The sequence below is a fragment of the Chiloscyllium punctatum genome, chromosome 1 (assembly GCF_047496795.1).
Source record: "Chiloscyllium punctatum isolate Juve2018m chromosome 1, sChiPun1.3, whole genome shotgun sequence".
Lineage (NCBI taxonomy): Eukaryota > Metazoa > Chordata > Chondrichthyes > Orectolobiformes > Hemiscylliidae > Chiloscyllium > Chiloscyllium punctatum.
Window position 1 is genome coordinate 125,793,604 of NC_092739.1, and position 27,457 is coordinate 125,821,060.

Genomic DNA, 27,457 nt, shown 5'->3' on the forward strand with positions numbered 1-27,457 from the left:
TTTCTATCCAATTGGCCAAATTTCCCTCTATCCCATGCCTCCTGACTTTCCGCATAAGCCTACCATGGGGAACCTTATCAAATGCCTTACTAAAATCCATGTACACTACATCCACTGCTCTACCCTCATCCACATGCTTGGTCACCTCCTCGAAGAATTCAATAAGACTTGTAAGGCAAGACCTACCCTTCACAAATCCGTGCTGGCTGTCCCTAATCAAGCAGTGTCTTTCCAGATACTCGTAAATCCTATCCCTCAGTACCCTTTCCATTACTTTGCCTACCACAGAAGTAAGACTAACTGGCCTGTAATTCCCGGGGTTATCCCTATTCCCTTTTTTGAACAGGGGCACAACATTTGCTACTCTCCAGTCCCCTGGTACCACCCCAGTTGCCAGTGAAGACGAGAAGATCATTGCCAACGGTACTGCAATTTCCTCTCTTGCTTCCCACATAATCCTAGGATATATCCCGTCAGGCCCGGGGGACTTGTCTATCCTCGCTGTTTAAATCCTGCAAAGAGCCTCCAATCTATTATGGGCAAGGCCCGACCCCTCAAAACATTTTTAAGCAGGTAGCCCAGACCGTAACTTTGCTATTTGTTTAGGTAAGTGTATAGTGGATATTCCCGGAGTGAATTAGCTGGTTCAACTGCCAAGTTTTAAACAAACAGAATTTATTTACAAAATTGTGGAATGAAACACAAAGGACAGAAAATAGAATACCAGATAACTATCATGTCCAAAAACCCAACAGGCTTAATGATGCTGTTCCAAAAATACTTGCAACAGTCCCAATAAAAGTCCCTTAGCACAAAGGGTAAAAATGTCACAAAACACTTACAGGTTATGAAGTCAGAAGGGCAGGAGGAGGGTGAGAACCAGCAGCCTTTCTTTACACACACTGCTGCTGAACTGAATTCAGAACTCTAATCTAAATGAAGGTTGGCCAATCTCTTTGATTATACCAGGTTTTTTTTTAAGACATGAAAGCTTTAGGCTGGAAGCATTATCTGTTCGGGGTAAACAAAAATGGCCCCAAAAAACCTTTCAAACCCAGCCTAGTCGGCACTTGGCCAATTATCCCCCTCTGAAAAAAATCTCAAAGGCATAGTAACCTTGTAAAAAGACCAACATTTAGACATGAGGAAATACACAGGAAAGACAAGGCCATGAAGATCTCTCAATATAAATATTACAAGTTGAAGCATTGCTGATCCTGGAGCAAATTTAGGACAAAGAATATAAACATGGCAGGTAAATAGTTATAATTCAAGATATAATCAGCAGAGATTTGGATGAGATTAATTTTCTACAGGCTGGATATGTAGGACTGACAAGGACAGCATTGGCATAGTCAAATAAAACAAAGAATTGCTGATGCTGGAGATCTGAAACAAACAAAAACAAAAATTGCTGGAGAAACTCAGCAGGTCTGGCAGCATCTCCAGAGAGAAAGCAGATATAATGTTTTGAGTCCAGTGACCCTTCTTGAGAACTGCTTTCTCCAGCAATTTCATGTTCAGTTTGTTATTGTAATAGTCAAATCTGTGGGTCATGAAGGTCAACCATTCTGAGGTATAGTTTTGAATTTTTAATTATTTTTGTTGCAATGAAACCAAAGCACATTTGTAGATTCAAGCAGTAAATGTAGAGCTAAGGTACAAATGAAGAGTCATTAACCAACATTGCTGGAAATCTTAGCATTCTATTGCAACAGAAATTTACTATTTTGTATTTGTTCCATTATTCATTTCCAAATTGTAGGTATGTTTCCCAAAATATCAGCAGAATTGGTTACAGAATCATCACCTCAATTTATTACTACTTTGAAGTCTCAGAAAGTAATTGAGAATGTTGATGTCAAGCTCTCCTGCACAGTGTCTGGTAAATAATGTTCATTCTTTTGATATCATAGAGCAATGTAATCAATTTGTATCATGTGTTCCTCACTGAAGGGAATTATGGATTATTCATTGAAACTTTACTTTATTAAATTCCATTATCGTTAAAGAGAATGCTCCATCGTCTGGAATCTTAATAGTGGCTTTGCAAAAGTTTGGTGGAGCTTTGCTTGGGGCAGGATCCATAATGACCGACAGTGCTCCAAAAATATGACAACATTAATTAAAAAGCTTGAAGAACTATATAACAGGCTAGCATATCATCCTTGTAATTTCACTGACAGGATTCAAATTAAGTCTAGACAGCTAAGATAAATACATTGTAAAATAAACAAACTGCAAATTCAAAACAATGACACAATAACCATGGAGTTATACTTTGCATATCTGTCCTCCTCTTCTGAAATACATCAAATCTTACTTTGGCAGGGTTATCTTAATCCAAAGGTAAAAACAATGACTGCAGATGCTGAAAACCAAATACTGGATTAGTGGTGCTGGAAGAGCACAGCAGTTCAGGCAGCATCCAACGAGCAGCGAAATCAACGTTTCGGGCAAAAGCCCTTCATCAGGAATAAAGGCAGTGATGAAGGGCTTTTGCCCGAAACGTTGATTTCGCTGCTCGTTGGATGCTGCCTGAACTGCTGTGCTCTTCCAGCACCACTAATCCAGTATCTTAATCCAAAGGCTATTCTCTACACTTCGACTAAACTAGTGCCATTATTTCGTTATTAGGAATAGTCAGTTCTAATGATTTTATACTGATACGTTCATGTCAATATTTTAGTGGCTTTCTTGTTTACATAATATGAAACATATTTATGAACAAAATAATAATTACATTAAGAATACAGAAGAATAAATAAACAAGAAAAGACCCAATTTGAACTCAACCCAACCATTGTTTCAATTCCCATGAAAATGTTGCCAGCACACTTCCATCAATGTAAGTCAAAAAATATTGCAGAAAATCCTTTCGGGAGAGGGCAGCTTCATATAGTGCAGTTGTGCTGCTGGCTGAACAGACCAATCCATGAGAGACAGGTATCTGCTACAAATGCCACAGATGAAATAGTTGTCAGGTGTCATTATGGGCTGATGTTTACTATTTTAGTGCTGGCTGCCAAGCCTCTGTACCGACTGGTCATCATGGTGATAGGCGCCAGCCTGCCAATGATGTCACAATTACCCTTTGTTGTTGCTTAGTAAAATACGGTCTTCAAAAACCACAACCCGCCCCTTGAGAATATATCCAATTTTTTGATGGATCTTCTGCATCTTATTCCATATGTTCGTAACTCTTTGGTTGAAAAGATTAGAGTCATAGAGTCATAGAGATGTACAGCATGGAAACAGACCTTTCGGTCCAACCCGTCCATGTCAACCAGATATCCCAACCCAATCTAGTCCCACCTGCCAGCACCCGGCCCATAACCCTCCAAACCCTTCCTATTCATATACCCATCCAAATGCCTCTTAAATGTTGCAATTGTACCAGCCTCCACAACTTCCTCTGGCAGCTCATTCCATACACATACTTGAAAAAGTTGCCCCGTATGTTTGTTTTATATCTTTCCCCTCTCACCCTAAACCTATGCCCTCTAGCTCTGGACTCCCCAACCCCAGGGAAAAGACTTTGCCTCTTTACCCTATCCATGCCCTCATAATTTTGTAAGCCTCTATAAGGTCACCCCTCAGCCTCCGACGCTCCAGGGAAAACAGCCCCAGCCTGTTCAGCCTCTCCCTATAGCTCAAATCCTCCAATCCTGGCAACATCCTTGTAAATCTTTTCTGAACCCTTTCAAGTTTCACAACATCTTCCCGATAGGAAGGAGACCAGAATTGCACACAATATTCCAACAATGGCCGAACCAATGTCCTGTACAGCCGCAACATGACCTCCCAACTCCTGTACTCCTTTCTATTCTAAGGGTTTTTTCTAACTTTCTAAATTTTGGATTGTGTTTACAACTATTTGAACTCTCCACAGTGTCAATACATTTTTTTCTGTATCCTTTCTCCTTCTCATTAGTTTCATTATGTTGCAGACTGAAAATAAGTGATTTATTTTTCTGTTTATGCTTCTTCCTGTGCATTACTGTTGTACTTTGCTCAGATTCCACTTTCAATATTTCTAACCAGAACACTTATCGTCCATCGTTTTCTTTTGCAGTTAACTAAGATGTCCCAGTCTCCTTGTCCAAAACTTTCAACTGTGTCAAATTTCCCTTATTATTATCACAACAGATAATGTCATTGGTTACTCCTATAAGTAGACTTCATGACTCCAGGGTGCACCTTTCATTCTCCAGTATTGTTACAACCAAATTTGAAGGAATGCATCATCCTTCTCTAGTTCCACAATTTCACATGTCACAACAGAAGTATAAATGTTTTACCCAGTTATCAATATGACCAATTATATACTTTGTCTTTATATTAATTTTAGTTAAAAAAAAGTCCATCAATGAGATTTTCTAAATTTATAAGAACAAAATTAATGATGTATTGTGAAAATGAGCGGATAGTGTCATGGGAATGTCACTGGGCTAGTAAACCGTGGAGGCATGATTTCAAATCCTACTGTGGCACATGGTGAAATTTGAAATCAGTAAAGTATGGAATTAACAATTGGTCTAATGAAGACCATGTAACCATTGTCAATTGTCATAAAATACATTGGTTTACTAATGTCCGTTAGGAAACAAAATGTATCACTGTAATTTGGCCTAGCCTACATATGACTACAGATTCAGAATGATTTGGTCAACTCTTTAAGCCATTATAAAATAGTGCAGCATGACATTCAGTTGTATCAAACCACTATGTTGTCTAAACAAAGCAATGGATCCAGGCAGCCCACCCGGTAACTAACAATGGCTAATTCAGCCCTGTCAACCCTGCAAAGTCATCTTTACTAACAAAATTGGGACAGATGCTTCATAGACTAGTCAAAGAATAGCCTGACATATCCATACTCACAGAATCACACCTAACAGAAAATATCCTAGACACCACCATCACTGTTCCTGGGTACGTCCTGTCTCACTAGCCAGACAAACAGTTTGGAAGTGGTGGCATGGCCATATACAAACAGGAAAGAGTTGCCCTGGAAGTCCTCAGCTTTGAGTCTGACCCCATGAAGCCACATGACATCAGCTCAAAGAAGGACAATGAAACCTTCTGTTAATTATCTCCTACCATCCCACTTCAGCTGATGAATGAGTACAAACATAATCCTAGCAATTGCCAGTCCACTCTTCTCGTCAGTAAAGTGGTGCAAGTGGTTATTGATAGTGTTAGCAAGCAGTACTTGCAAAGTAATAGTCTGTCCACTGGCAGCCAGTTAGATTCTACACAGTCACTCAGTCCCTGACTTCATTTCAGTCTTGGTCTAAATATGGTCAAAAGAGCTAAACTCCAGTGTTGAAAGTGAGAGTCATTATCTTTGCCCTCAAGGCAGCATTTGACTTACTATAGCATGAAGGATCCTTGGCAAAAATGGTGTCATACCTGGCACAGGGGAATATGGTTATGTGATTCATCACAATGTAAGGACATAATGACGGATAGCTTATTAGGCTCAACCATCTTAGCAACTTCATCAATGACCTCTAATCCACCATAATGTCAGATTTGGGAATTGCACAATAGGCAGCATCACTTATGATTCCTCAGATACTGAAGCAGTCAGTTTCCATACACTGCAATATCGAGGCTTAGGTTGATAAATGGCAAGCAACATTTTTAATATATAAGTGCCACTCAATGGCCACCTTCAACAAGAGAAAATCACCTCCTGACATTCAATCCCACTGCCATCATCTCATCCTCCACAGTGGTGGTTACCAATGACCAGGAACTGAACTGGGATAGCCATATAAATGTTGTGGTTGAAAGAGCAGATCAGAATTTAGGAATTCTCTCACCATTAACTTACCTCCTGACTCACCAAAAGCCATTCCACCATCTACAAGACTCAAGTGAGGAGTGTGATGGAATATTCCCCAATTACCTGGATGTATACAGCTCCAACACAACTCAAGATACCCTATACAGTTCAGATCAAAACAGTCAGTTAATTCAGCAAACCATTCACCACATTAAACATTCACTCCCTTTGAAAATTCCCCACCAAGTCTCACACCATTTTGACTTGGAACCAAATTGCCATTCCATCTCCCTTGCTCGGACAAAATCCTGGAATTCCCTTTCTAACAGCATAGTGGGTGTCCCCACCATACAAGAACTGTGGCAGTTTAAGAATGCAGATCACCACCAAGTTATGAATACCAATTAGGGATGGGCAATAAATGCTGGCCTTGCCAGTGACACCCTTGTCCTATGAACAATTTTGTTTTAATTATTTACCTCTGGGTGTTTAAGGAACCTAGCAGTATCCCTTTAAGAAATCAATTTTGGTAAGAAGCCTGGTACTGTCAACTCCACCAATACAGTCTTCTAAATGAGGAATTGAGTAGGGAAGCTACCATTGTTATTGCATTGTCTTTTCTATACTTTGTACAGACGAAGGAACTCCATTTGCTGTGACTAGGTTCAAAGAGGTGTTTTTTTTAAATCTGTATTGTAAGTTGGCTTTCTCCTGAACCTTTCTGGACCTAAGTGATAAGAAACCTGTTTTACAACACAGTATTCACCTACATCCACGTCATGTATGGCTAGAGTTATACACCCTGCCAGGTCCCTCGAGCTTATTTTAAATTACATGAGTAGTCTTGTTAAATCTTCCCATGATTCATAGTAACATAGAAACAGGAGTAGGCCATCTAGCCAGTCAAGCTTGCCACACCTTCTATTCAATCAAGGTTGATCAAACATTTCAATACCTTTTAACCAGCCCATTCCCATAACTCTAGACGCGACTAGTGATCAAAAATCTTTCAATCTCTACCTTTAACATATTCAAAGATTGAACTTCCACAGTCCTATGTAGTAGCGAATTTCAAAAGTTCACAACTGTCTGAGTAAAAATGTTTCTCTTCATCTTGGACATAAGTGGTATCCTCCTTTCTTTTAAATTGCGCCCATGGTTCTTGACTCTCCAGCAAGGAAACATCTTACCTGCACCTTACTATGTCTATACTTAAATATGTTGTTTCAATGAGACTATCTCTCATTCTTCAAAAGTCTAGAGAGTACGTGTCTAGTTTTCCAAATCTCTCTTCATAGTCAGTCTCATCAGCTCAGGAACAAGTACAGAGAACCTTTATTGTAGTTCCTCTATGGCAAAATACCTTTCTTGAGGTAAGAAGACCAAAATTACATACAAAACTCCAGGTGTGGTCAAACTAAGTTTCTATTCAATTGAAAGTGAGGACTGCAGATGCTGGAGATCAGAGCTGAAAAATGTGTTGCTGGAAAAGCGCAGGTCAGGCAGCATCCAAGGAGCAGGAGAATCAACGTTTCGGGCATAAGACCTTCTTCAAAAATGAGGAAGGTGTGCCAAGTAGGCTAAGATAAAAGGTAGGGTCTATTCAATTGAAGCAAGTCTTCATTACTTCCAAACTCAAATCCTCTTGCACTAAAGACTAATTTATTGACACTCATAGGATGGCACAGGAAGATGGAGTTCAGGTCAACACATATCAGTGATTGTTGTTGTAGGGTAATTTATTTGAGTTATATTGATTGTCATTCTAATTGTCAATATGTTAATGGTTGTATCTCTTTGGTGCTTTACATGTTGACAAACGTTTTAGCTTTATTTTGTTACTATCTATTTGCTATGCAGGTAATCCAGAACCAGAAGTCATTTGGTACAAAGGAGGCAAGCAGCTTACTAAAGTTCTTGGAGTTCTTAAATATGAAGTGCTTAAGGATGCCAAGGTTCACACACTTAAACTATACAGGTGATTGGCTGTCCTGCATGGTAGTGATGGAAAAAAAAAACTTCATGGAATTGACTTTTATTACAGGTCTTGAGAGATGTGCAGGCCCAGATATTTAATGTGCCACATCCAACATTCAAGCACTACATAGGCAGCGACGCATCCAATATGCCAAGCAAGAATAACCTCTCTGTTCTGGCATCAGGCTACTAACTATTTTTGTGCCTTCTCAAATGCATCTTAATTTTGTTTTTAATTGCATGGAGACCAAATTTATTCTCTTAACTGTAGTCAAACAGAAGTTATACATATGTTTCACAAACCTCTCTACTTTTAAATGTGATCTCTCTATAAATGAACCCAGTGCTTCCTTCTTATCCTTGTTCCCATATTAATCTATGTCACTATTTTTTAATATTTAATAAATGATAATTTAGGGGTTATTGTTAATAGAATTTATGGACGCTTGGCTAACATATTCATGGTACATTCATTTGTTTAGTATTTTAACACTTACACTAAATAGTGAGAGTAATTTTATATAAATGCTTTAAGTGTTTATCACCACCATCTTATTTTTGAACAATATCACTGCTCCTTTTTTTGTTGCTGAATGAAAATCCTGAATACTAAACTAACAGCACTGTGGGCATCCTACACTCCAAGGACTGCAGTAGTTCAAGATGAAAGCACACCAGCAACTTCTTCAGGATAATTAAGGATGGAACATGAATGCTGGTCTTGCCAGGAAAGCTGACAACAAATGTATGAATAAACTGATACAGGGGTTTCTAACCTTCTGTTGAATTTGCCCTTTGTAGAGTTTTCCTGCTCTTCAGGTTGAAGTAATGGTCAACGGCTTTTAAAATGCCTTTAAATTTACCTGGTTATGATTAATATCTGCTACAGTTCCTATAAAACATAGTAATGTATCAAAAACAGAAATTACTGGTGAAACTCAGCAGATCTGGCAACATCTGGGAAAGAAAGAAGAGTTAACATTTTGAGTCTTATGACTCTTCATCAGAACATAGATGCTGCTAGACCTTGTTTTGGACCAGGCCAGACCCCCTCAAAACATTTCAAGAAGGTAGCCCAGACCCTAACTTTGCTAGTTGTTTTAAGCAGGTGTAAGTGGATATTTCAGGAGAGAATCAGTTGGTCAAACCACTTAGTTTTAAACAAAGCAGAATTTATTTACAAGATTACTGAATGAAACACAAACAACAGAAAACAGAATACCGAAATAACCGAACCTCTCCAAAAACCCAATAGATCATCCCAACTTAATGATGCTGTTCCCAATACATGCAACAATCCTCATGAACACCCCTTGGCACAAAAGTTAAAACCAAACACAGGGTCTTACAAGATAGAAGTCACAGAGAGAGTACCAGCCTCGACCTGCATCTTTTGGGTCCAGCAGCTCTTTCCACACTTCTGCTAAAACCTAAACCAAGGCCACAGAAAAGCTGAGTTGGGAGAACTGGCCACTCCCCTTTCATTGTGCAAGTGGCTTGCTTTTTAACTTGAAAGCCTTCTGCCTGAGGCAGTATCTGTTAGCTATAAACAAATTGGCCCTAAAACTCTTCAATTCCCAGACTTTTCAGAGTCTGTATTGTTTATAACCTCTCTGTAAAAAAGCCAAGGACAGCGTAATCTGGCTAAAGAAGCAGCCTCATCACACCTCCTGTCTTAAAAAATGAACATCAATATCTGAGGATGGCTTATTTTAAAACTCCTTAAACCTAAATTGTTAGCACTCTAAAACACACATATACATTATGTTGACTATAAATATGCAAACATGCACAACTACATTCTGTCTCAGTCGAGCGTACTGCTGTCACCGAACACCTGTTTCTTATTAGAGTCTCGACAATGCGTCAGCAGTTGTGTTTTCTCATCCTACCACGTGCACAACTTTCAAATTGAATGGCTGTAACAACAAGCTCCATCTAAGCAGTCTGGCTTTTTGTCCTTACATTTCTCCACAAACTTCAATGGGTTATGATCAGTGGATAAGATTGTCTCGGATACATTACTGGTAACATAAACACTGAAATGTTGTAATGTCAACACCAAGCTCTAAGTCTCCTTCTGAACCATTGAATATTTCTGCTGATAAATGTTCAATTTCCTGGTGAAATACTCGATAGGCTTTCTATCTTCTCATCATGTGCCTGCAAGAGCACAGCACCAACACCCACATCACTTGCATCGATAGCCACCTTGAATGGCTTTGCATAATTAGGTGTGGCTAATACCAGGGCAGTGGTTAACACAGCTTTGAGGCTGTCAGATGCTTTCTGTTTGCTGTCCACTGAAACTTCCTACATTTCTTTAGCAATTCAGTGAGTAGAGAAGCCACACTGCTAAAATTTGGTACGAATCTTCGATAAAATCCACTCAATCTCAGGAACCGTAGTACTGCTGTTTTTGTTGATGGATTGGGAAACTCCCCAATTATCCTTGTTTTTGCATCCTGTGGGCCATTTGTCCATGTCCAATAACATGGCCCAGGAAGATGACTTGGGCTTTGGCAAATTCATTTTTAGCCAAGGTTATCACCAAGCCTGCCTGCCTTCCAAATTTGATCGATAAATGTCTGGTAAATGTTGTAAATGTTCCTTCCGTGTGTGACTAAAAATCACCAGGTCATCGATATATATGACACAGTTGGGTAGTCCGGCAATGACCTTATTGGTTAGTCTCTGAAATGTGGCTGCCGCATTTTTCATGCCAAATGGCATGATTTTAAACTGATACAGTCCATTCAGCGTTACGAAAGCTGAAAGCCTTTGAAACCTGAAAGCCTTACGAAAGCCTTTGTCAGAAAGTGCATTCAAACCTGAGCAAGTCCAACTTAGAAATGTAAGTTGCTTGTCCCACCTTCTCAACAGAGTCTTCCAAACATGGAATCGGATATGCATCAGTTTTCGTAACTGAATTGACTTTGTGACAGTCCACACATAACCGCTGGGTACCGTCTGGTTTTGGCACCATTACTATGGGTGAACTCCACTCACTGTAACTTACTTTGTTTATGTTATCTTGGAACGTGCATTCAATCTACTTTTGAACTTCTGCCAACTTTAGAGGGTTATTCCTCTAAGGATGTTGCTCACTCAGAACGGCATCTCTTACATCTCCTTCATGCATAATTAGGTTAGTACCTCCCAGGGACACATTCAGATTCTTTTTCTATGTATGCCTTTTGATACAATTGCTTTAAATTTTCATATTTCTGCTGCAACTCAGTTAATGTATCTGAGCTAAAGATGTCTGCTTTGTCACCTATCTGTTCCTGGTTTGTATAAACTATCTGATCAAACAGGGTCTCTGCTAATTCAACTTCAACTTTCTTATCTGTACTCTTTGATCTCTCCTGTTTCAGCTAGTTACTTTGTGACGTTACTACACAGTCAGGAAAATTCCCAGGATATGTCCTGCAATAGGTCAGTTGCCTGAGTCTCCATTGGCAGCACTACTACCAGCAAATCAGCTATGTCATTAGCAAGGACAACTTGTATTCCTGGAGCTGAGAGTTTGTCCAGCACTCCTACCACGAATTCTCCACCCTTATCTGGATACTCTAACCTCACTAATAGGATGTTTCTTGTCTCACTGTGAATTCCTATTACCAGTACCTTTTCTGGAAATAGTCCTTCAGAAGTACACAGTTCCTCATCTTTAAGCATCACACAGTGAGATGATCCTGCATCTCTTAATATTGTAACCTCTTTACCTGCTGCTCCTGGCCTATGCGAGTAAACTTTACCTTCGTAGGTATATGGTTTACGAAGATCTGGCACTTCCTCCTTAACCAACCTCCAATCAGCCTGTACATTCTGGTGCAGCTTTCTAGCCTCCACTGTGCTTTCCATTAGCATCTCCTACAAAATTCACTGACTTATCCTGTTTTCCTACATCTGGCTTCCCAGTGCTTTTCATAACCCAACAACAACATAATTTCAAGGGACCTACTTTATTGCTTTGAAAACACCGGAGCTTTTTAACTTCTCTTTCTCCTTCAAAGGTTTCCTTGTTACCCTGTGGCAAGTTATCCTTATGATCTTCACTGAGATCTACCTTTCCCTTTCTACGTGAGGATTTCTCTTTTCCCCAATTTCTATCCCTCACAGATTGATTATGGACCAACTCATAATCGTCAGCCATTTCAGCCCTCTTCTTGCCGTTTTAACTCTCTGCTCTTCCACATGAGTTCTCACTACTTCAGGAAGTGAATTTTTGAACTCGTCCAAAATAATTGTCTCTCTAAGAGTGTCATAGGTTTGCTCTATTTTTAATGCCCTTATCCACCAATCAAAATTACTTTGTTTGATCCTTTCAAACTCAAGGTAGGTTTGACCCAGGGTCCCTTCTTAGATTACTGAAACATTGTCTGTAGGCCTCTGGCACAAACTCATATGCACTTCAGATGGCTTTCTTCACCTTCTCATACGATACCTCCTTTGATAGTGATGTGAATACCTCACTAGCTCCGTTTGCTCATCCTCACTCTCCTCCTCACTAAGCTTACCTTCAGCCTTCATCTCCATCTTTTTAAGCTGAGTTTGTGAAGTTCAAACTCCCTCTCTTTCTTCCTTTCCTCTCTTTTCTCTCTCTTTCCTTTTCACTCTCCTCTCTCTCCTTTTCTCTTTTATGTGCTTTTAATCATAATTCCCTGTCTTTTGCCTCTCACTCAAGCTGCTTCATTTTAAATTTAATTTTAGCCATCTCTAAAGATTCTGAAGGCATTTCCAGCAATTCTAAATTCTGAGCTATTGCTGTAATTATATCTATTTTCCTCACTGAAGGAGGCAGCTCCAACCCCAGCCTGTCTGCTTATTCCAGCAGCTTGACCTTTTGTAAAATGGGTCCAGCAGCTTTTCCACACTACTGCTAAAACCTAACCCGAACCAGAGAAAGCTGAGCTGGGAGAATTGGCCACTCCCCTTTCATTGTACAAGTGTTTATTTTAATTTGAAAGCCATCTGCCTGAGGCAGTATATGTTAGCTATAAACAAATTGGCCCTAAAACCCTTCAACCCCCAGACTTTTCAGAGTTTGTGTCATTTACAACCTCTCTGAAAAAAAAGCCAAGGACAGTGTAACCTGGTTAAAAGAGCAGCTTCAGCACAACTTGCTGACTTTTGCCAGCAATTTCTAATTTTGTTTCAGATCTGCAGCATCCACAGTTTTTTGTTTGATTTAAGGACAATAATGTTTGACTTGTTCTGCTTCAGACTTGCTATCTAACATTGAAGTTATTATGTACCTCAAAAGTTCAGTTTTGGATTTGATTTTATCCTTCCATGCCTCCAACCCTCTGAGATAGTATAGTATAGGATCTGTGGCTTTTATAGCTTTCTAGATAGTTTACTTGATGTTCTAAATTTAGTAAGGCAGAGTATTCTTGCATTCCTTCAAACCTGATTTATTGCATTCGTTGTTCCCGACGTTTTCTTGACATCGTTGAGACTGAGCGCAAACTCAGGAAATGGTTCAGGGAACATTTGTGGTCCATATGCCCCAATCAACCCCACCTTCCAGTTGCCATCCATTTCTACTTCCCCTCCCACTCCCCCAATGACATGTCCATGCTGGGCTTCCTTCACTGTTAGCACAGGGCCACACACAAGCTGTAGGAAGAACACCTCATCTTCTGCCCTGGAGCATACAATCATATAGCCTTAACATAGAATTCACCAGCTTCTAAACTCCCCACCCTGCCACCTTACCCCAGGCCCAGGCCTCCCTCTCTACCCTGCTCCATTAACCTGACCCAACCCGTCCATCTTCCTTCCCACCTATTCGCTCCACCCTGCCCACTGAACAATCACAGCCACCTCCCACCTGCATCCACCTATCGCCATCCCACCCACCTTTCCCCTCAGCCCACACCCCTCCCTCAATTTATTTCACAGCCCCCTTCCCTCCCCCCAGTCTTGATGAAAGATTCTGACCTGAAACGTTGAAGCCCCTTCCCCTCTCTTACTGCCTGACCTGCTGTGCAGTTTTCCAGTTCCACTCTTTATCCAGTCTGACTCTCCATCATCTGCAATTCCCACTATTTCCAGGTTCTAAATTTACCTTACAGTATGGAAGCTTTTCTACAATGATCATCATTGTCTCTCACCACAGTCACGGTCTTCCCCTGGACAATATCTTTGCTAGGCTGGATTTTACTTTTAAAACATTAAAAACTGCCTTACTGTACTTTACCTATATAAATTCTTTCTCGCTTGTTTCTGAAGTATAGAATATTTGCAGCTTTATTTTGGTTTCACATTTCTTTCCTGTCTTGCGTATAATGGCATCATCATCATGACTTGTTGTTTTTTCTTATTTTTAGTTGCCTTCTCTTGGAACTGCACTTGCCTGCTTGGTGCACCATTAAATTGATTTTTTTAAAAATCCTGTTTGAGAGTTGCTCAGTAGTTCCTTGAACTTTGTTCAATTCTTTTGCCTTGAAGTCTGAGAGTGCTGGATTAGAATTTCCTTCACAGACCACTGTCTTTTTGTTGCACCCTGAATGTAAATCCATTTTGTGACTTTCTTTGCAATCATTTGAAGCAGTTGTGGAGTTTTCCTGCAACCTCTTCCTGAGATCTGCAGTTTTGGTGCCACTTTTTCCAGGTCTGAATATCCAAGCGTCTTTCAGATTTTCCTGCAGTCCTTCACAGCTGCCATGATGTTTGTATGCTTAGCTAATCTAAATCAGGAAAGAATCCTGAGCCTTAAACAGTAACTAATTTGTTACATAATAAGAAACTACAGACAGCTAAACCCACGCTGGTCCTTGCTGTCAAGTCTCTCTGGCATGTAATCTCTTACACCATCACTGTGGATGATGGATTCACACTGTCCCAATCATTAACCCTTTCAAACATGTAATTAACAGTTTCAGCAATTACATGTTATCATAAAAGCAAAAGTTGGTGTTGTTACAGAAATTGAATTAGGTAGTATTGTGAGGGAGAAGATTAGAGTTCAGTGAGATTTCAAGATTGTAAATATTTCTGGTTGAGATTGACAGCATTCAGAGAGGAGAATGTCACCAGCAACAAGATTATGGAATTTGCATTGAAGGGCAAAGATAATGACTAAAATTTTCCCACATTGTGGCTGATTCAAGACTCTGCTATGATTCAAGACTCAGCATATAAATAGATAGCAAAAGTTTCTATAAAGATATAAAACAAAAAAAGTTGCTGAAGTAAACATTGGTACTTAGAGGTTGAGAAGGGGGATTTAGTAATGAGATATGAGGAAATGGCCATGGCATTGAATAAGTATTTTGTGTCAATCTTCAAAGTGGAAGACATGAATAACATGCCAGTAATTGACAAGGAGAAGGTAGGTGAAGACCTGAAAACAATCATTATCACATTAGTTGGGCAAACTAGTGGAGCTAGGGCTAGACAAGTCCCCTGGTCCTGATGGAATGTACTCCAGGGTAATAAAAGTGATGGCGGGAGAAATAGCAAATGTACTTGTGGTAATTTTCCAAAATTCATTGGATTGTGGGGCAATTGCAGAAGATTGAAAAACAGCAAATGTGACACCACTCGTTAAAAAGGGAGGTAGACAAAAGATGGGGAATTATGGACCTGTTAGTTTAACTTCTGCAGTGGAGTAGATGGTTGAGTCTATTATCAAGGAAAAAATAGCAAGGCATCTAGATTGAAATTGTCCCATTGGGCAGATGCAGCATGGGTTCATGAAGGGCAGGTCATGCTTAACTGATGTACTGAAATTCTATGAAGACATTATGAACATGGTGGACAATGGGGACCCAGTAGATGTGGTGTATCTAGATTTCTAAAAGGCATTCATCAAGGTACCACACAAAAGGCTGCTGCATAAGCTAAAGATGCAAGGTGTTATGGGTAATGCATTAGCATGGATAGAGGATTGGTTAACAACAGAAAGCAAAGAATGGGAATAAATGAGTGCTATTCTGGTTGGCAATCAGTGACTAGTGGTATGCCTCAGGAATCAGCTTTGGGACTGCAATTATTCACAATTTTCATGGATGATTTTGATTGGGAACCATGTGTAGTGTGTCAAAGTTTGCGGATGACAATAAGATGAGTGGTAGAGCAAAGTTTACAGAGAACTGTGAAACTTTGCAAAGGGACATAGATAGTTTAAGTGAGTGGGCAAAGATCTGGTAGATGGAGTACAGTGTTAATAAATGTGAAGTCATCCATTTCGATAGGAATAACAGTAAAAATGATAAGAAATTGTAGCATACTGCTGTGCAAAGGGATCTGGGTGTCCATGTGCATGAATCACATAAAATTGGTCTGCAGGTGCAACAGGTAATTAAGAAGGCAAATGGAATATTATCCTTCATTGCTAGAGGGATGGAGTTTAAGAGCAGAGGTTAGGTTGTAGCTGTACAGAGGCCACACCTGGAGTACTGCATGCGGTTTTGGTCTCCTTACTTAAGAAAGGATGTACTGGCATTAGAAGGGGTGCAGAGGAGGTTCACTAGGTTGATTCCACAGTTGAGGGGTTTGGCTTATGAGGAGAGACTGAGTAGATGGGAGTATATTCATTGGAATTTAGAAGAATGAGAAGGAATCTTATAGAAACATATAAAATTATGAAGGGAATAGATAAGATAGGCATAGAGAGGATGTTTCCACTGGCAGGTTAAATTAGGACAAGAGGGCATAGCCTCAAAATTAGAGGGTGCAGATTAAGGACTGAATTGAGAAGGAACTTCTTCACCCAGAGGGTTATGAATCTATGGAATTCTCTGCCTATTGAAGTGGTTGAGGTTTCCTCACTAAATGTTTTTAAAGCTAAGATAGATAATTTTTTGAACAGTAAAGGAATTAAGGATTATGGTGAGAAGGCGGGTAAGTGGAGCTGAGGCCACGAAAAGATCAGCGATGATCTTATTGAATGGGGAGCAGGCTCAAAGGGGCAGATGCAGGAAAATCGATGTTTTGGGCAAAAGCCCTTTTCTGAAAGACTTTTACCAGAATGTTGATTTTCCTGTTCCTTAGATGCTGCCTGGTCTGCTGTGCTTTTCCTGTACCACTCTAATCTAGACTCTAATCTCCAGCATCTGCAGTATCCACTTCTGCCTCAAAGGGCCAGATGGCCTACTCCTGCTCCGAGTTCTTATGTAAGGAACTTTTGTTGTGAAAAGGAGGTTGCAGAAGCTGGGAGTGTTTTGAGAGTAGAGAAGGTTAAGAAGGAATTTGATTAAAGTGTTCAAAATTGTTGACAGTTTTGATACAGGAAATAAACCGTCAATAAGCACCATACTAGGTAACATCATCAGTGAGCCTCCGGAGAAGCGTTGGTGTTATTCCTGCTTTCTATTTGTGTTTAGGTTTCTTTGGGTGTTCACTGATATCATTTCTGGTTCTTTTTCTCAGCGGATGGTCGATGGGGTCCAACTCGAAGTGTTCGTTGATTGGGTTTCAGTTAGAATTCCATGCTTCTAGGAATTCTCGTGCAGTTCTCTGTTTGGTTCATTCTAAAATGGATGTGTTGTCCCAGTCAACGTGATGCCCTTCCTCGTCTGTATATAAGGATACTAGTGATAGTGGGTCATGTCTTTTTGTGGCTAGTTGATGTTCATGTATCCTGGCAGCTAGTTTTCTGCCTGTTTGTCCAATGTTGTGTTTTGTTACAGTCCTTGCAAGGTATTTTGGAAATGATATTTGTTTTGCTTGTTGTCTGTACAGGGTCTTTTAAGTTCATTAGCTGCTGTTTAAGTGTGTTGGTGGGTTTGTGGTCCACCATGACGTTAAGAGGTCTGAGTAGTCTGGCAGTCTCTTCAGAGATGTCTTTGATGTAGGGTAAAGTGGCTAGGGCTTCTGGGCACGTTTTGCTGCTTGTTTGGGTTTGTTGCTGAGAAATGCTGAAACTGAACCTTCTAGCTCAGCGAGCAAACTCACATCTAGAACCTCAACCCAAGCAACAAATCTTTTGAAAACTCATTAGAGAATACTGAGTTCCTGTATGTCCTTGGGTTATATTTGTCCAATTTTATCAACTCCTCGTAAGAGATGTCAAAATCTCTGCAGCTCAGTAGTTCTTAAGCATCTGTTTTTTATAGCATAATTTAATATAGATACATAATACTTTTGAAACTGATAATATTTAAATATTATCAGCTGTAGGGATTCTATGATTCTCTGATTATTGGGATAATCTCATTGCCATGACCTTTTGGAAGATCAGAATACACAAGCTGTGGCCAACTGTTGGAAACTGAGGTTAGGATAGATAGACAATAGACAATAGACAATAGACAATAGACAATAGACAATAGATGCAGGAGTAGGCCATTCAGCCCTTCGAGCCTGCACCGCCTTTTGATTATCTGCTGGATTAGTGGTGCTGGAAGAGCACAGCAGTTCAGGCAGCATCCAAGGAGCTTCATGTCATTTAAAAAAGGGGGTGGCATGGTGGCTCAGTGGTTAGCATTGTTGCCTCTCAGCACAAGGGACGCGAGTTTGATTCCTGCCTTGGGCAACTGTCTGTGTGGAGTTTGCACATTCTCCCCCTGTCTGCGTGGGTTTCCTCCCACAATCCAAAGATGTGCAGGTTAGGAGAATTGGCCATGCTAAATTGTCAATTGTGTTCAGGGATTGTAAGTTAGGTGCATTAGTCTGGGGTAAATGTAGAGTAGTAGGGGAATGGGTCTGGGTGGGTTACTGTTCAGTGGACTTGTTGGGCCAAAGAGCCTGTTTCCACACTGTAGGGATTCAATGATTCTATAACTGGACTAGCCAGATTTTCAGCTGTTTGGCAGAAGAACCAGAGCTATTGAGATGAAATTATATTTTAACCTAGCACGTTGTAATTTACATACAGTTTGAAAGACTGGTGGATTCAGTGGAAATATTAAAAGAAATTCTGATAAGCGTTTGAAAGGACTTAGAACATGGGGCTGTGAAGACAGAGCTGAGGAGTGTGATTAACTGTACAACTCTACCATGAGCTGACTTAGATATAAGGGGCCAACTGGCCTCCTTCACTGTTCTGTCATTGCATAATTCTACAATTTTGGCATCCCCTCACATATACATCACCTTCTTCTGTGTCTTAGCACCCAGTCATCTTTCTTGATACAGTATCTGTTGTCAGATTCTGTTTACCCTCTAATTTGATACCCACAGGTCAGAGCTAAAATGAAGTTCAACTCATATTTAAGAACTCCATGTAATCTTGTGATGTAATGTTATTCTCAGAACGTTTTTCATGTGTCTTTGCACGTGGAAAATTCCTAAGACAGCCGTAATTTCCTTCTAAAATATACTTATCAGTAACACTATCTATTTCCAAATCGTACACCATGTGCTATAAATAGAGGTCAAACCTTCCATATGTCGAGTAAGCCACCTGTTGACTTTTGACTTGTAGGGTATTGACTTAAGTTTGGCATCAATTTGTGAAAAATGCAGTGAGGTTCAACATTCCTTTTGCCCTGGTTTGAGGCCTGATATAAGCAGCATGCGAGGAGCATAGGCTCAAAGCTAAGGACATAATGGTTCACCTGAAGGTGGGTTTCAGGCTTCATCAGCAAATGCTGGTCAGCTGCAAATGCCAATGAGGTGACCGAGGCAACTTAGCAGTTCCACAAGGATAAATATGGGCTGTTCCAAACCTCCAGTCAGTCAGGGAAGGGGAAGATGATTGGAATGGTGGCTAAATGAGCATCAGCGACAGTCTACACGACTGCACAGTTGTTCTATCCACTTCCACTGTCAGATAAGGTTTTTAAAATTGTTTTGGTGGTAGTCTCCAACCTCCTCCTTAAGGGCCACTGAATAGTTCAGCCCAGGTAGGCTGAACTGGAATAATGGGAGATCCAAATCCCAGCAGTTTAATGAAATGGCCAGCAAGTGATCCACATTCTAGTTAGTGAGGCTCATCAGAGAGCTTGAAACAGGCATTAAAGAGCCTACTTTTTGCACAGACAATGGGCCTGCTGCTTATCTAAGGCATAGGGCTTGGTTACTTGGAGAAAGTGAAGACTGCAGATGCTGGAGATCAGAGTCGAAAAATGCGGTGCTGGAAAAGCACAGCGGGTCAGGCTCCCTTGCTCCCGGGATGCTGCCTGACCTGCTGTGCTTTTCCAGCACCACACTAATTATCTGGGGCCGACCACCAACTGCATGGTTGGAACACTTGCAGCACTGAAAATGCACCTATTTCCAACCTAGTATATTTCACTCCAAAGGAGTCCCAAAATTTAGTAACACTAGGACACATCACGTATAAAACCATTCTACAGGACTCAACCATAGGACACGAGAGTTCACAGGGTGTGGGGGTTTTTTCACATTAATCTCCTGTTTGGTCTTTGTTAGGGTAACAACAAGTAATTCACAAACTTGTGATTTGCTATGCTACAATTATTTACCCATTTTTCGCTTCGATGTCTCTCTGCCTCAGCTTCGCCTTCCAGCATAACATTCCTTGTTTCCGAGATTCTCTGCTCCGAAACAAGTCTACTTGAACACTTCCCTCATTTTCTTCAATGTTAAGGTTAAGTTGACGGTTATTTGATTTCTACTCGATACGCAACTGCATCTTCCACCAGAGGTGACAGTAAGCGGAACTCTCCAAACAGCCTTACCTTTACTTTACTTTTTTTTATAAACAACGTACATTTCATACATATTTACAACATCTTCAACACGAGGTAACCACAACTCTTGCAATCTCACCGGTGGTGAACTCTCTGGTGAACCTCACTAACTAGAGTGTGGATCACTTGCTGGCCATTTCATTAAACTGCTGGGATTGGGATCTCCCATTATTCCGGTTCATCAACTTGTTGGGTGAATCGAACAAATCCAGCCAGACCCACGTATTGTAACGTAGTTCAGTATCTTAGTTCCAAATAAATTGTGGCAACCCCTTAGCCATTCACCCCTTTTGAACGTTTGCCTCATGGCACACAAGATTGCATTACTGTCAAAAGAACTGTTGGATTATCAGAGGATGTCCAAGTATGGTTTATCATTAGGATGTGAGCTCTAATAGTTTATCTGGGACTGAAAACTTACCTCATTCACTTCTCAAACTGCAGGTCTCCCTGGTGCACCTCTCCCTCAATGGCTGTTCAAAGCAAGTAACATTTCATTGACTTTCAGATGCACAGAAGACGACGCCGCCATCTACCAAGTGTCTGCCACAAACTCAAAGGGGATTGCCATCTGCTCCTCGCTCTTACAAGTGGGCTCGCTCACGGCGGCTCAGGTCAGAGAGAAAACGATGCAGGAGTTCGAGGCGAGGAACGAAGCCAAGCAGGCGCCAGAATCGGATGGCCCGATTAGCCGGGAGTGTAGCCGGGATTGCCTTTCAAACCCCGCTCAGTGCGCGTCCTCCAGCGAGCGGCAGGGAGGGTTTACCCGGGGCCGCCAGATGGACAGACTGACCGAGACCGGCCTCCCAAATACGGGCAGGAGGCTGGAGCAGGGAGAGGGCGCACGGAGTGTCCTCCCAGCGGGAGAGAGGCACCGCACGGCCTCAGGGGGAGAGCCCGCGATGGACGAGGCTTCCCCCGGAGGCGCCGAGGACGAGTACTACTTGGAGTTTCTGGTGTGTTCGGATGTCCTGAGGGACGAGGACAAGGCGCGGTGGGAGCACCGCCTGTGCTGCCCGGCTCCGCTCCTCCTGCCCGGGACACCGGGAGAGGCAGGGACCGCTGCCCTTCCTCAGGGAGCAGGCAGACCGACAGCAGCTCCCAGCCGCCTGCCCGGCTCGGCTCCTTGGCAGCCCTCTCCGCCACCCCCAGCAATGGACACCAGCCCGGGGGGACTCCGCCAGCCTGAGAGCCCGCTCTCCCCAAAACACCAGCAGCATCCTGTCAGACCTCCACCCTCCCTGCGAAAGAACTCAACTTCACCTGCAGAGCAAGGAGCTGGAGGGGGACCAGCAGGAGTGCAACTGGGTTCTGAGGACAACACCGACCATTGGACAGTCAGGGTAAGTTCATCAACCTCGAACTCTTTGCTCTGTGCATGAACAGCCGATGTAACCACAGGACCATTTATCCCCTTTTTGGGATGTTGCGCTTCAGGCTTACCTGGCTGTCAACTGATCAGTGTAAATGATCACCGATGAGAGGGGAGCACTGTTCTTCAGGAGGGATGTATTTAGTGACGCACATTATCCCACCTAAGAAATTAAGAGTTCAAGTCACTAACACTAACTTGTGGATGAGTAGATTTAAGGTTGGAATTAACGTTGGGCATGTGCATTCCAATTAAATGTGTAGGTAATGAAAATGTTATCCTAATAAAAGTGTAGCATTATAAATGTCTTTCCAGAGGTTCAGTAGGAGTATTCTACATGCCACAATAAATATACCTCTGCCCAACCAGTCCATCCAGGTGTTTATGCCCCACTTAATTTTCTCATCTGAACTTAGCAGTGCAATTCTCTGTTCCTTGCTCTCATACAACTACTTACAGAGTCATAGAGATGTACAGCATGGAAACAGACCCTTCAGTCCAACTCATCCATGCCGACCAGATATCCCAACCCAATCTAGTCCCATCTGTCAGCACCCAGCTCATATCCCTCCAAAGCCTTCCTATTCATATACCCATCCAAATGCCTTTTAAATGTTGAAATTGTAGCAGCCTCCACCACTTCCTCTGGCAGCTGATTCTATACAGGTACGACCTTCCCCGTGAAAAAGTTGCCCCTTCGGTCTGTTTTATATGTTTCGCTCTCACCTTAAACCTATACCCTCTAGTTCTGGACTCCCGCACCCCAGAGAAAAGACTATCCATGCCCCTCATGATTTTATAAACCTCTATAAGGTCATCCCTCAGCCTCCAACACTCCAGGGAAAACAGCCCTAGATTATTCAACCTCTTCCTCTAGCTCAAATCCTCCAACCTTGGCAACATCCTTGTAAATCTTTCCTGAACCCTTTCAAGTTTCACACCATCTTTCTGATAGGAAAGAGACCAGAATTGCACGCAATATTCCAAAAGTGGCCTAACCAATGTCCTGTACAGCCACAATATGACCTCCCAGTCCTGTACTCAATACTCTGACCAATAAAGGAAAGCATACCAAATGCCTTCTTCACTATCCTATCGACCTGCATCTCCACTTTCAAGGAGCTGTGAACCTGCACTCCAAGGTCTCTTTGTTCAGCAACACTCCCTAGGACCTTACCATTAAGTGTATAAGTCCTGTTAAGATTTGCTTTCCCAAAATGTAGCCCTCACATTTATCTAAATTAAACTCCATCTGCCACTTCTCAGCCCATTGGCCCATCTGATCAAGATTCTGTTGTAATTTAAGGTAACCTTCTTTGCTATCCATTACACCTCCAATTTTGGTGTCATCTGCAAACTTACTAACTATACCTCTTACGCTCACATCCAAATCATTTATATAAATGATAAGAAATAGTGGACCCAGCACCGATCCTTGTGGTACTCCACTGCTCACAAGCCTCCAGTCTGAAAAACAAGCCTCCACCACTACCTTTTGTCTTCTACCTTTGAGTCAGTTCTGTATCCAGATGGCTAGTTCTCCCTGTATTCCGTGAGATCTAACCTTGCTAACCAGTCTCCCATGGGGAACCTTGTTGAATGCCTTACTGAAGTCCAAATAGATCACGTTTACCGCACTGCCCCCATCAATCGTCTTTGTTACTTCTCCAAAAATCTCAATCAAGTGTGATTTCCCAAAAGCCATGTTGACTATCCCTAATCAGTCCTTGCATTTCCAAATACATATACATCCTGTCCCTCAGGATTCCCTCCAACAACTTGCCCACCACTGACATCAGGCTCACTGGTCCATAGTTCCCTGGCTTATCCTTACCAACTTTCTTAAACAGAGACACCACATTAGCCAATCTCCAGTCTTCTGGCACCTCACCTGTGACTATCGATGATACAAATATCTCAGCAAGGGGCCCAGCAATCACTTCCTTAGCTTCCCACACAGTTCTAGGGTAGACCTGATCAGGTCTTGGGGATTTATCCACTTTTATGCATTTCAAGACATCAAGCACTTTCTCCTCTGTAATATGGACATTTTTCAAGATGTCACCATCTATTTCCTTTTGTCTAACATTCTCTTACATGTCAAAATTAGAGTGGTGCTGGAAAAGCACAGCAGGTCAGGCAGCATTCAAGGAGCAGGGAAATTGACATTTTGAGCAAAAGCGCTTCATCGGTCATTCCTTTTGTCCGAAATGTTGATTTTCCTGCTCCTCAGATGCTGCCTGACCTGCTGTGCTTTTCCAGCACTATTCTAATCTTGACTCTGATCTCCACCATCTGTAGTACCCTTCTCTCTTAAATGTATCTATACTGTGCACCTCAGCCATACCCTGTGGTAGCTATAAGACCATAAGAAATAAGAAGAGAAGTAGGCCCCTCGGCCCCTCAAGTCTGCTCCTTCATTCCATAAGATTATGGCTGCTCTGACTTTCCTGTAATCTTGATTCCCCTACTCATCAAAAATCTACTTATCCCAGCCTTAAATACACACAAAGAATCTGCCCCCACAGTTCTCTGTGGCAAGGAACTCCAAACACTTACAATCCTCTGAGAGAATAAATTTCTTTTCATCTCAGTTTTACATTGGTGCCCTTCAATACTGAGACGATGCCCTCTGGTCCAAGACTTTCCCATGAGGGGAAACACCATTTACCCTGTCAAGCCTCTTAAGAATCCTATATGTTTCAATGAGATCACTTCCCGTTCTTCTGAATTCCAATCAGTTGAGTCCTGTTGAACCTTTGCTCGTAAGACAATCCTTATGAACATTCTCTGAACTGCCTCCAATGAAGGAATATATTTCCTTAAGTAAGGGGACCAAAACTGCTCACAATAATCCAGATGTGGTCTCATCAGCACCTTGTACAGTTGCAGTAAGTCTTCCCTACTCTTATAATCCAGCACCCTTGAAATATCAGCTAACATTCCATTAACCTTCCTCATTAGCTGCTGGACCTGTGTGTTAGGAGCCTTTCTTTGTTTCATGCATAAGTGCTCCAGCCGCTTTCTGCAGTTTTTCTCCATTTGAATAATACTTTGTTGTTTTGTTCTGTCTTCCAAAATGAACAACTTCACATGTTTGCACATTACACTTCATTTTCTAACTTTTTGCCAAATTGCTTAATCAATCAATATTTCTCTGTAAACTGTTTCTATTCTCTAGCAGCCTGCCCTTCCAACTATTTTTGTGTCATCTGCAACTTTGGCTATAGTACATTTGCTTCCATTCTCCAGGTCATTCGTGTATACTATAAACAGCACTGATCCTTGTGGAATACATTGGTTACAGGTCACCAACCTGAAAAGGAACCCCTTATCCCCATTCACCGTTTCCCGCCCATTTATCAATTCTCAATGCATGCCATTGTACAACTTCTATCGCTAAGGGCTTTTATTTTATGATTTAACGTTTTGTGAGGTAGCAAGTTCAACATTTTCACTAGTCTTTGAGAGAAGATTATTTAGAATTCCCTGTTGGATTTTTTGGTGACTACCTAACCTGGCTTTCCAAAAGAGAAAACAGTCACTCTGTATCCCATCCATCGAAACCTGTCATAATCTTGACCTTTCACCCACAATCCTCAGTCAGACAACCAATTGGTACAATAGGATTATACAAATCTCTACCAGAATTTCCTATGGCTTTGTTCTATCCAGGCATAGTTCACCGATTTTGGAATCCTATCACACTTGCTAATGCCCCACGTTCCTGATGAAGTGAGTGAGTTGGGATGGTATGCCTGATTTTATAAACCTCTGTAAGGTCACCCCTCAGTCTTCAACGCTTCATGGAAAACAGCCCCAGCCTATTCAGCTTCTCCCTATAACTCAACCCTCCAACCCCAGCAACATCTTTATAAGTCTTTTCTGAAGCCTTTCAAGTTTCACAACATCCTTCCTATAGGAGGGAGACCAGAGTACACAAAATATTCCAAAAGTAGCCTAACCAATGTCCTGTACAGCCACAACATGACCTCCCAACTCCTACGCTCTCACCAATAAAGGAAAGCATACCAAATGCCTTCTTCACTATCCTATCTACCTGTGACTCCACTTTCAAGGAATTATGAACCTGCACTCCAAGGTCTCTTTGTTCAGCAACAACCACTAGGACCTTACCATTAAGTGTATAAGTCTTGCCCTAGTTTGCCTTTCCAAAATGCAACACTTCACATTTATTTAAATTAAACTCAATCTGTCACTCCTCAGCCCATTGGCCCATCTGATCAAGATCTCATTGCACTCTGAGGAGAAAGTGAGGACTGCAGATGCTGGAGTTCAGAGTTGAAAATGTGTTGCTGGAAAAGTGCAGCAAGTCAGGCAGCATCCAAGGAGCAGGAGAATCGACGTTTCAGGCATGAAACGTCGATTCCCCTGCTCCTTGGATGCTGCCTGACCTGCTGCGCTTTTCCAGCAACACATTTTCAGCTCATTGCACTCTGACTTTTGTAACCTTCTTCGCTGTCCACGACACCTCTGATTTTTGTGTCATCTGCTAACTTACTAACTTACTAACTATACTTCTTATGTTCACATCAAAATCATTTAGACAAATGACGAAAAGTAGTGGACCCAGTCAATGTTTGGTAGCTTGCAGAACTTCCAGCTCAGCAGTGAGACACAAAAGGGGCATGCTGATGATGGGTCAAAGGTTGAGAATTGCTGTTGACTCGCCAAAGCTCATTCACCATCTGCGAAGAAAGAGTCAAGAGTGTGAATGGATACTCTCCACTATACCAGATGAAGATATCTCCAATACATCCAATAAACTCAACAAAATCCAAAAAGAAGCAATTCAGCCTTTCCTGATTGCTTGCAATGCAAGTATGTTCTTCCTTAAGTAAAGAAGCCAGAACTGAATTACAGAATCAGAATTTCTACAATGCAGAAAATATCCAAATTTCCCTCCATGTTTGCACTAACTCATCCATATGATCATTTTAACAAATTGCCTTTCTCCTTCCTTTTCTTATTGAGCCTACACACTGGGTGATTATTTGAATAGGAATAATGCCCTCTTCAACGCCCTGTTTGAACTGCCTCCACCATACTACTAGGAAGCTCATTCAAGACCAGAATTACATGGTTTGTGAAAATGTTTTTTTTTCTCATTTGCTTATTTTGCAAATTATTTAAATCTCTGCCCTCTTGTTCTTTTTATATGCATTCTGCCCAGATTCTTCATGATTTTAAAAACTTTAATCATATCTCCTCTTAGCCTACTAGGACAATAGATCCAAATTCTCCAAAATGTCTCCAAAACTGAAGTTTCTCATTCCTGGAACCATTCTTGTGAACCTCTCTAGATTCTATTCAGTGCATTCACATCATTCTCCAAAGTGTGGTGCCCAGAACTATGCAGTTGAGGTCTAACAAATATCTTATATGGCTTCAACATAACCGCTTCCTCTTATACTCTATAATAACTTAAGACAATGGAGCAAAAGTGGCTGTTCAGCACATCAAGACTACTCCACCATTCAAGAAATCATGGATGATCTGATAATCCTCCACTCCACTTCCCCGCTTTTTCCACATAACGCTTGATTCCCCAACTGATAAAAAATCTTGATTAGATTAGATTACTTACAGTGTGGAAACAGGCCCTTCAGCCCAACAAGTCCACACCGACCCGCCGAAGTGCAACCCACCCATACCCCTACATCTACCCCTTACCTAACACTA

At 41.5% G+C, this 27,457-nt stretch overlaps 2 protein-coding genes across 2 annotated transcripts in view; one reads left to right on the top strand and one right to left on the bottom strand.

The window, feature by feature from the left end:
• malt1 (MALT paracaspase 1) overlaps nucleotides 1-21,180 on the bottom strand; it is a 145,453-nt gene extending 124,273 nt beyond the window's left edge. The window contains exon 1 of the mRNA XM_072573668.1: nucleotides 20,804-21,180. Within this exon, the coding sequence (XP_072429769.1) occupies nucleotides 20,804-20,808 (5 nt within the window). The 5' untranslated portion in view covers nucleotides 20,809-21,180. The remainder of the gene's footprint in view (nucleotides 1-20,803) is intronic.
• alpk2 (alpha-kinase 2) overlaps nucleotides 1-27,457 on the top strand; it is a 99,305-nt gene that overhangs the window by 15,458 nt on the left and 56,390 nt on the right. Inside the window, exons 2-4 of the mRNA XM_072573625.1 lie at nucleotides 1,766-1,885; nucleotides 7,655-7,772; nucleotides 20,891-21,725. Of these exons, the coding sequence (XP_072429726.1) occupies nucleotides 1,768-1,885; nucleotides 7,655-7,772; nucleotides 20,891-21,725 (1,071 nt within the window). The 5' untranslated portion in view covers nucleotides 1,766-1,767. The remainder of the gene's footprint in view (nucleotides 1-1,765; nucleotides 1,886-7,654; nucleotides 7,773-20,890; nucleotides 21,726-27,457) is intronic.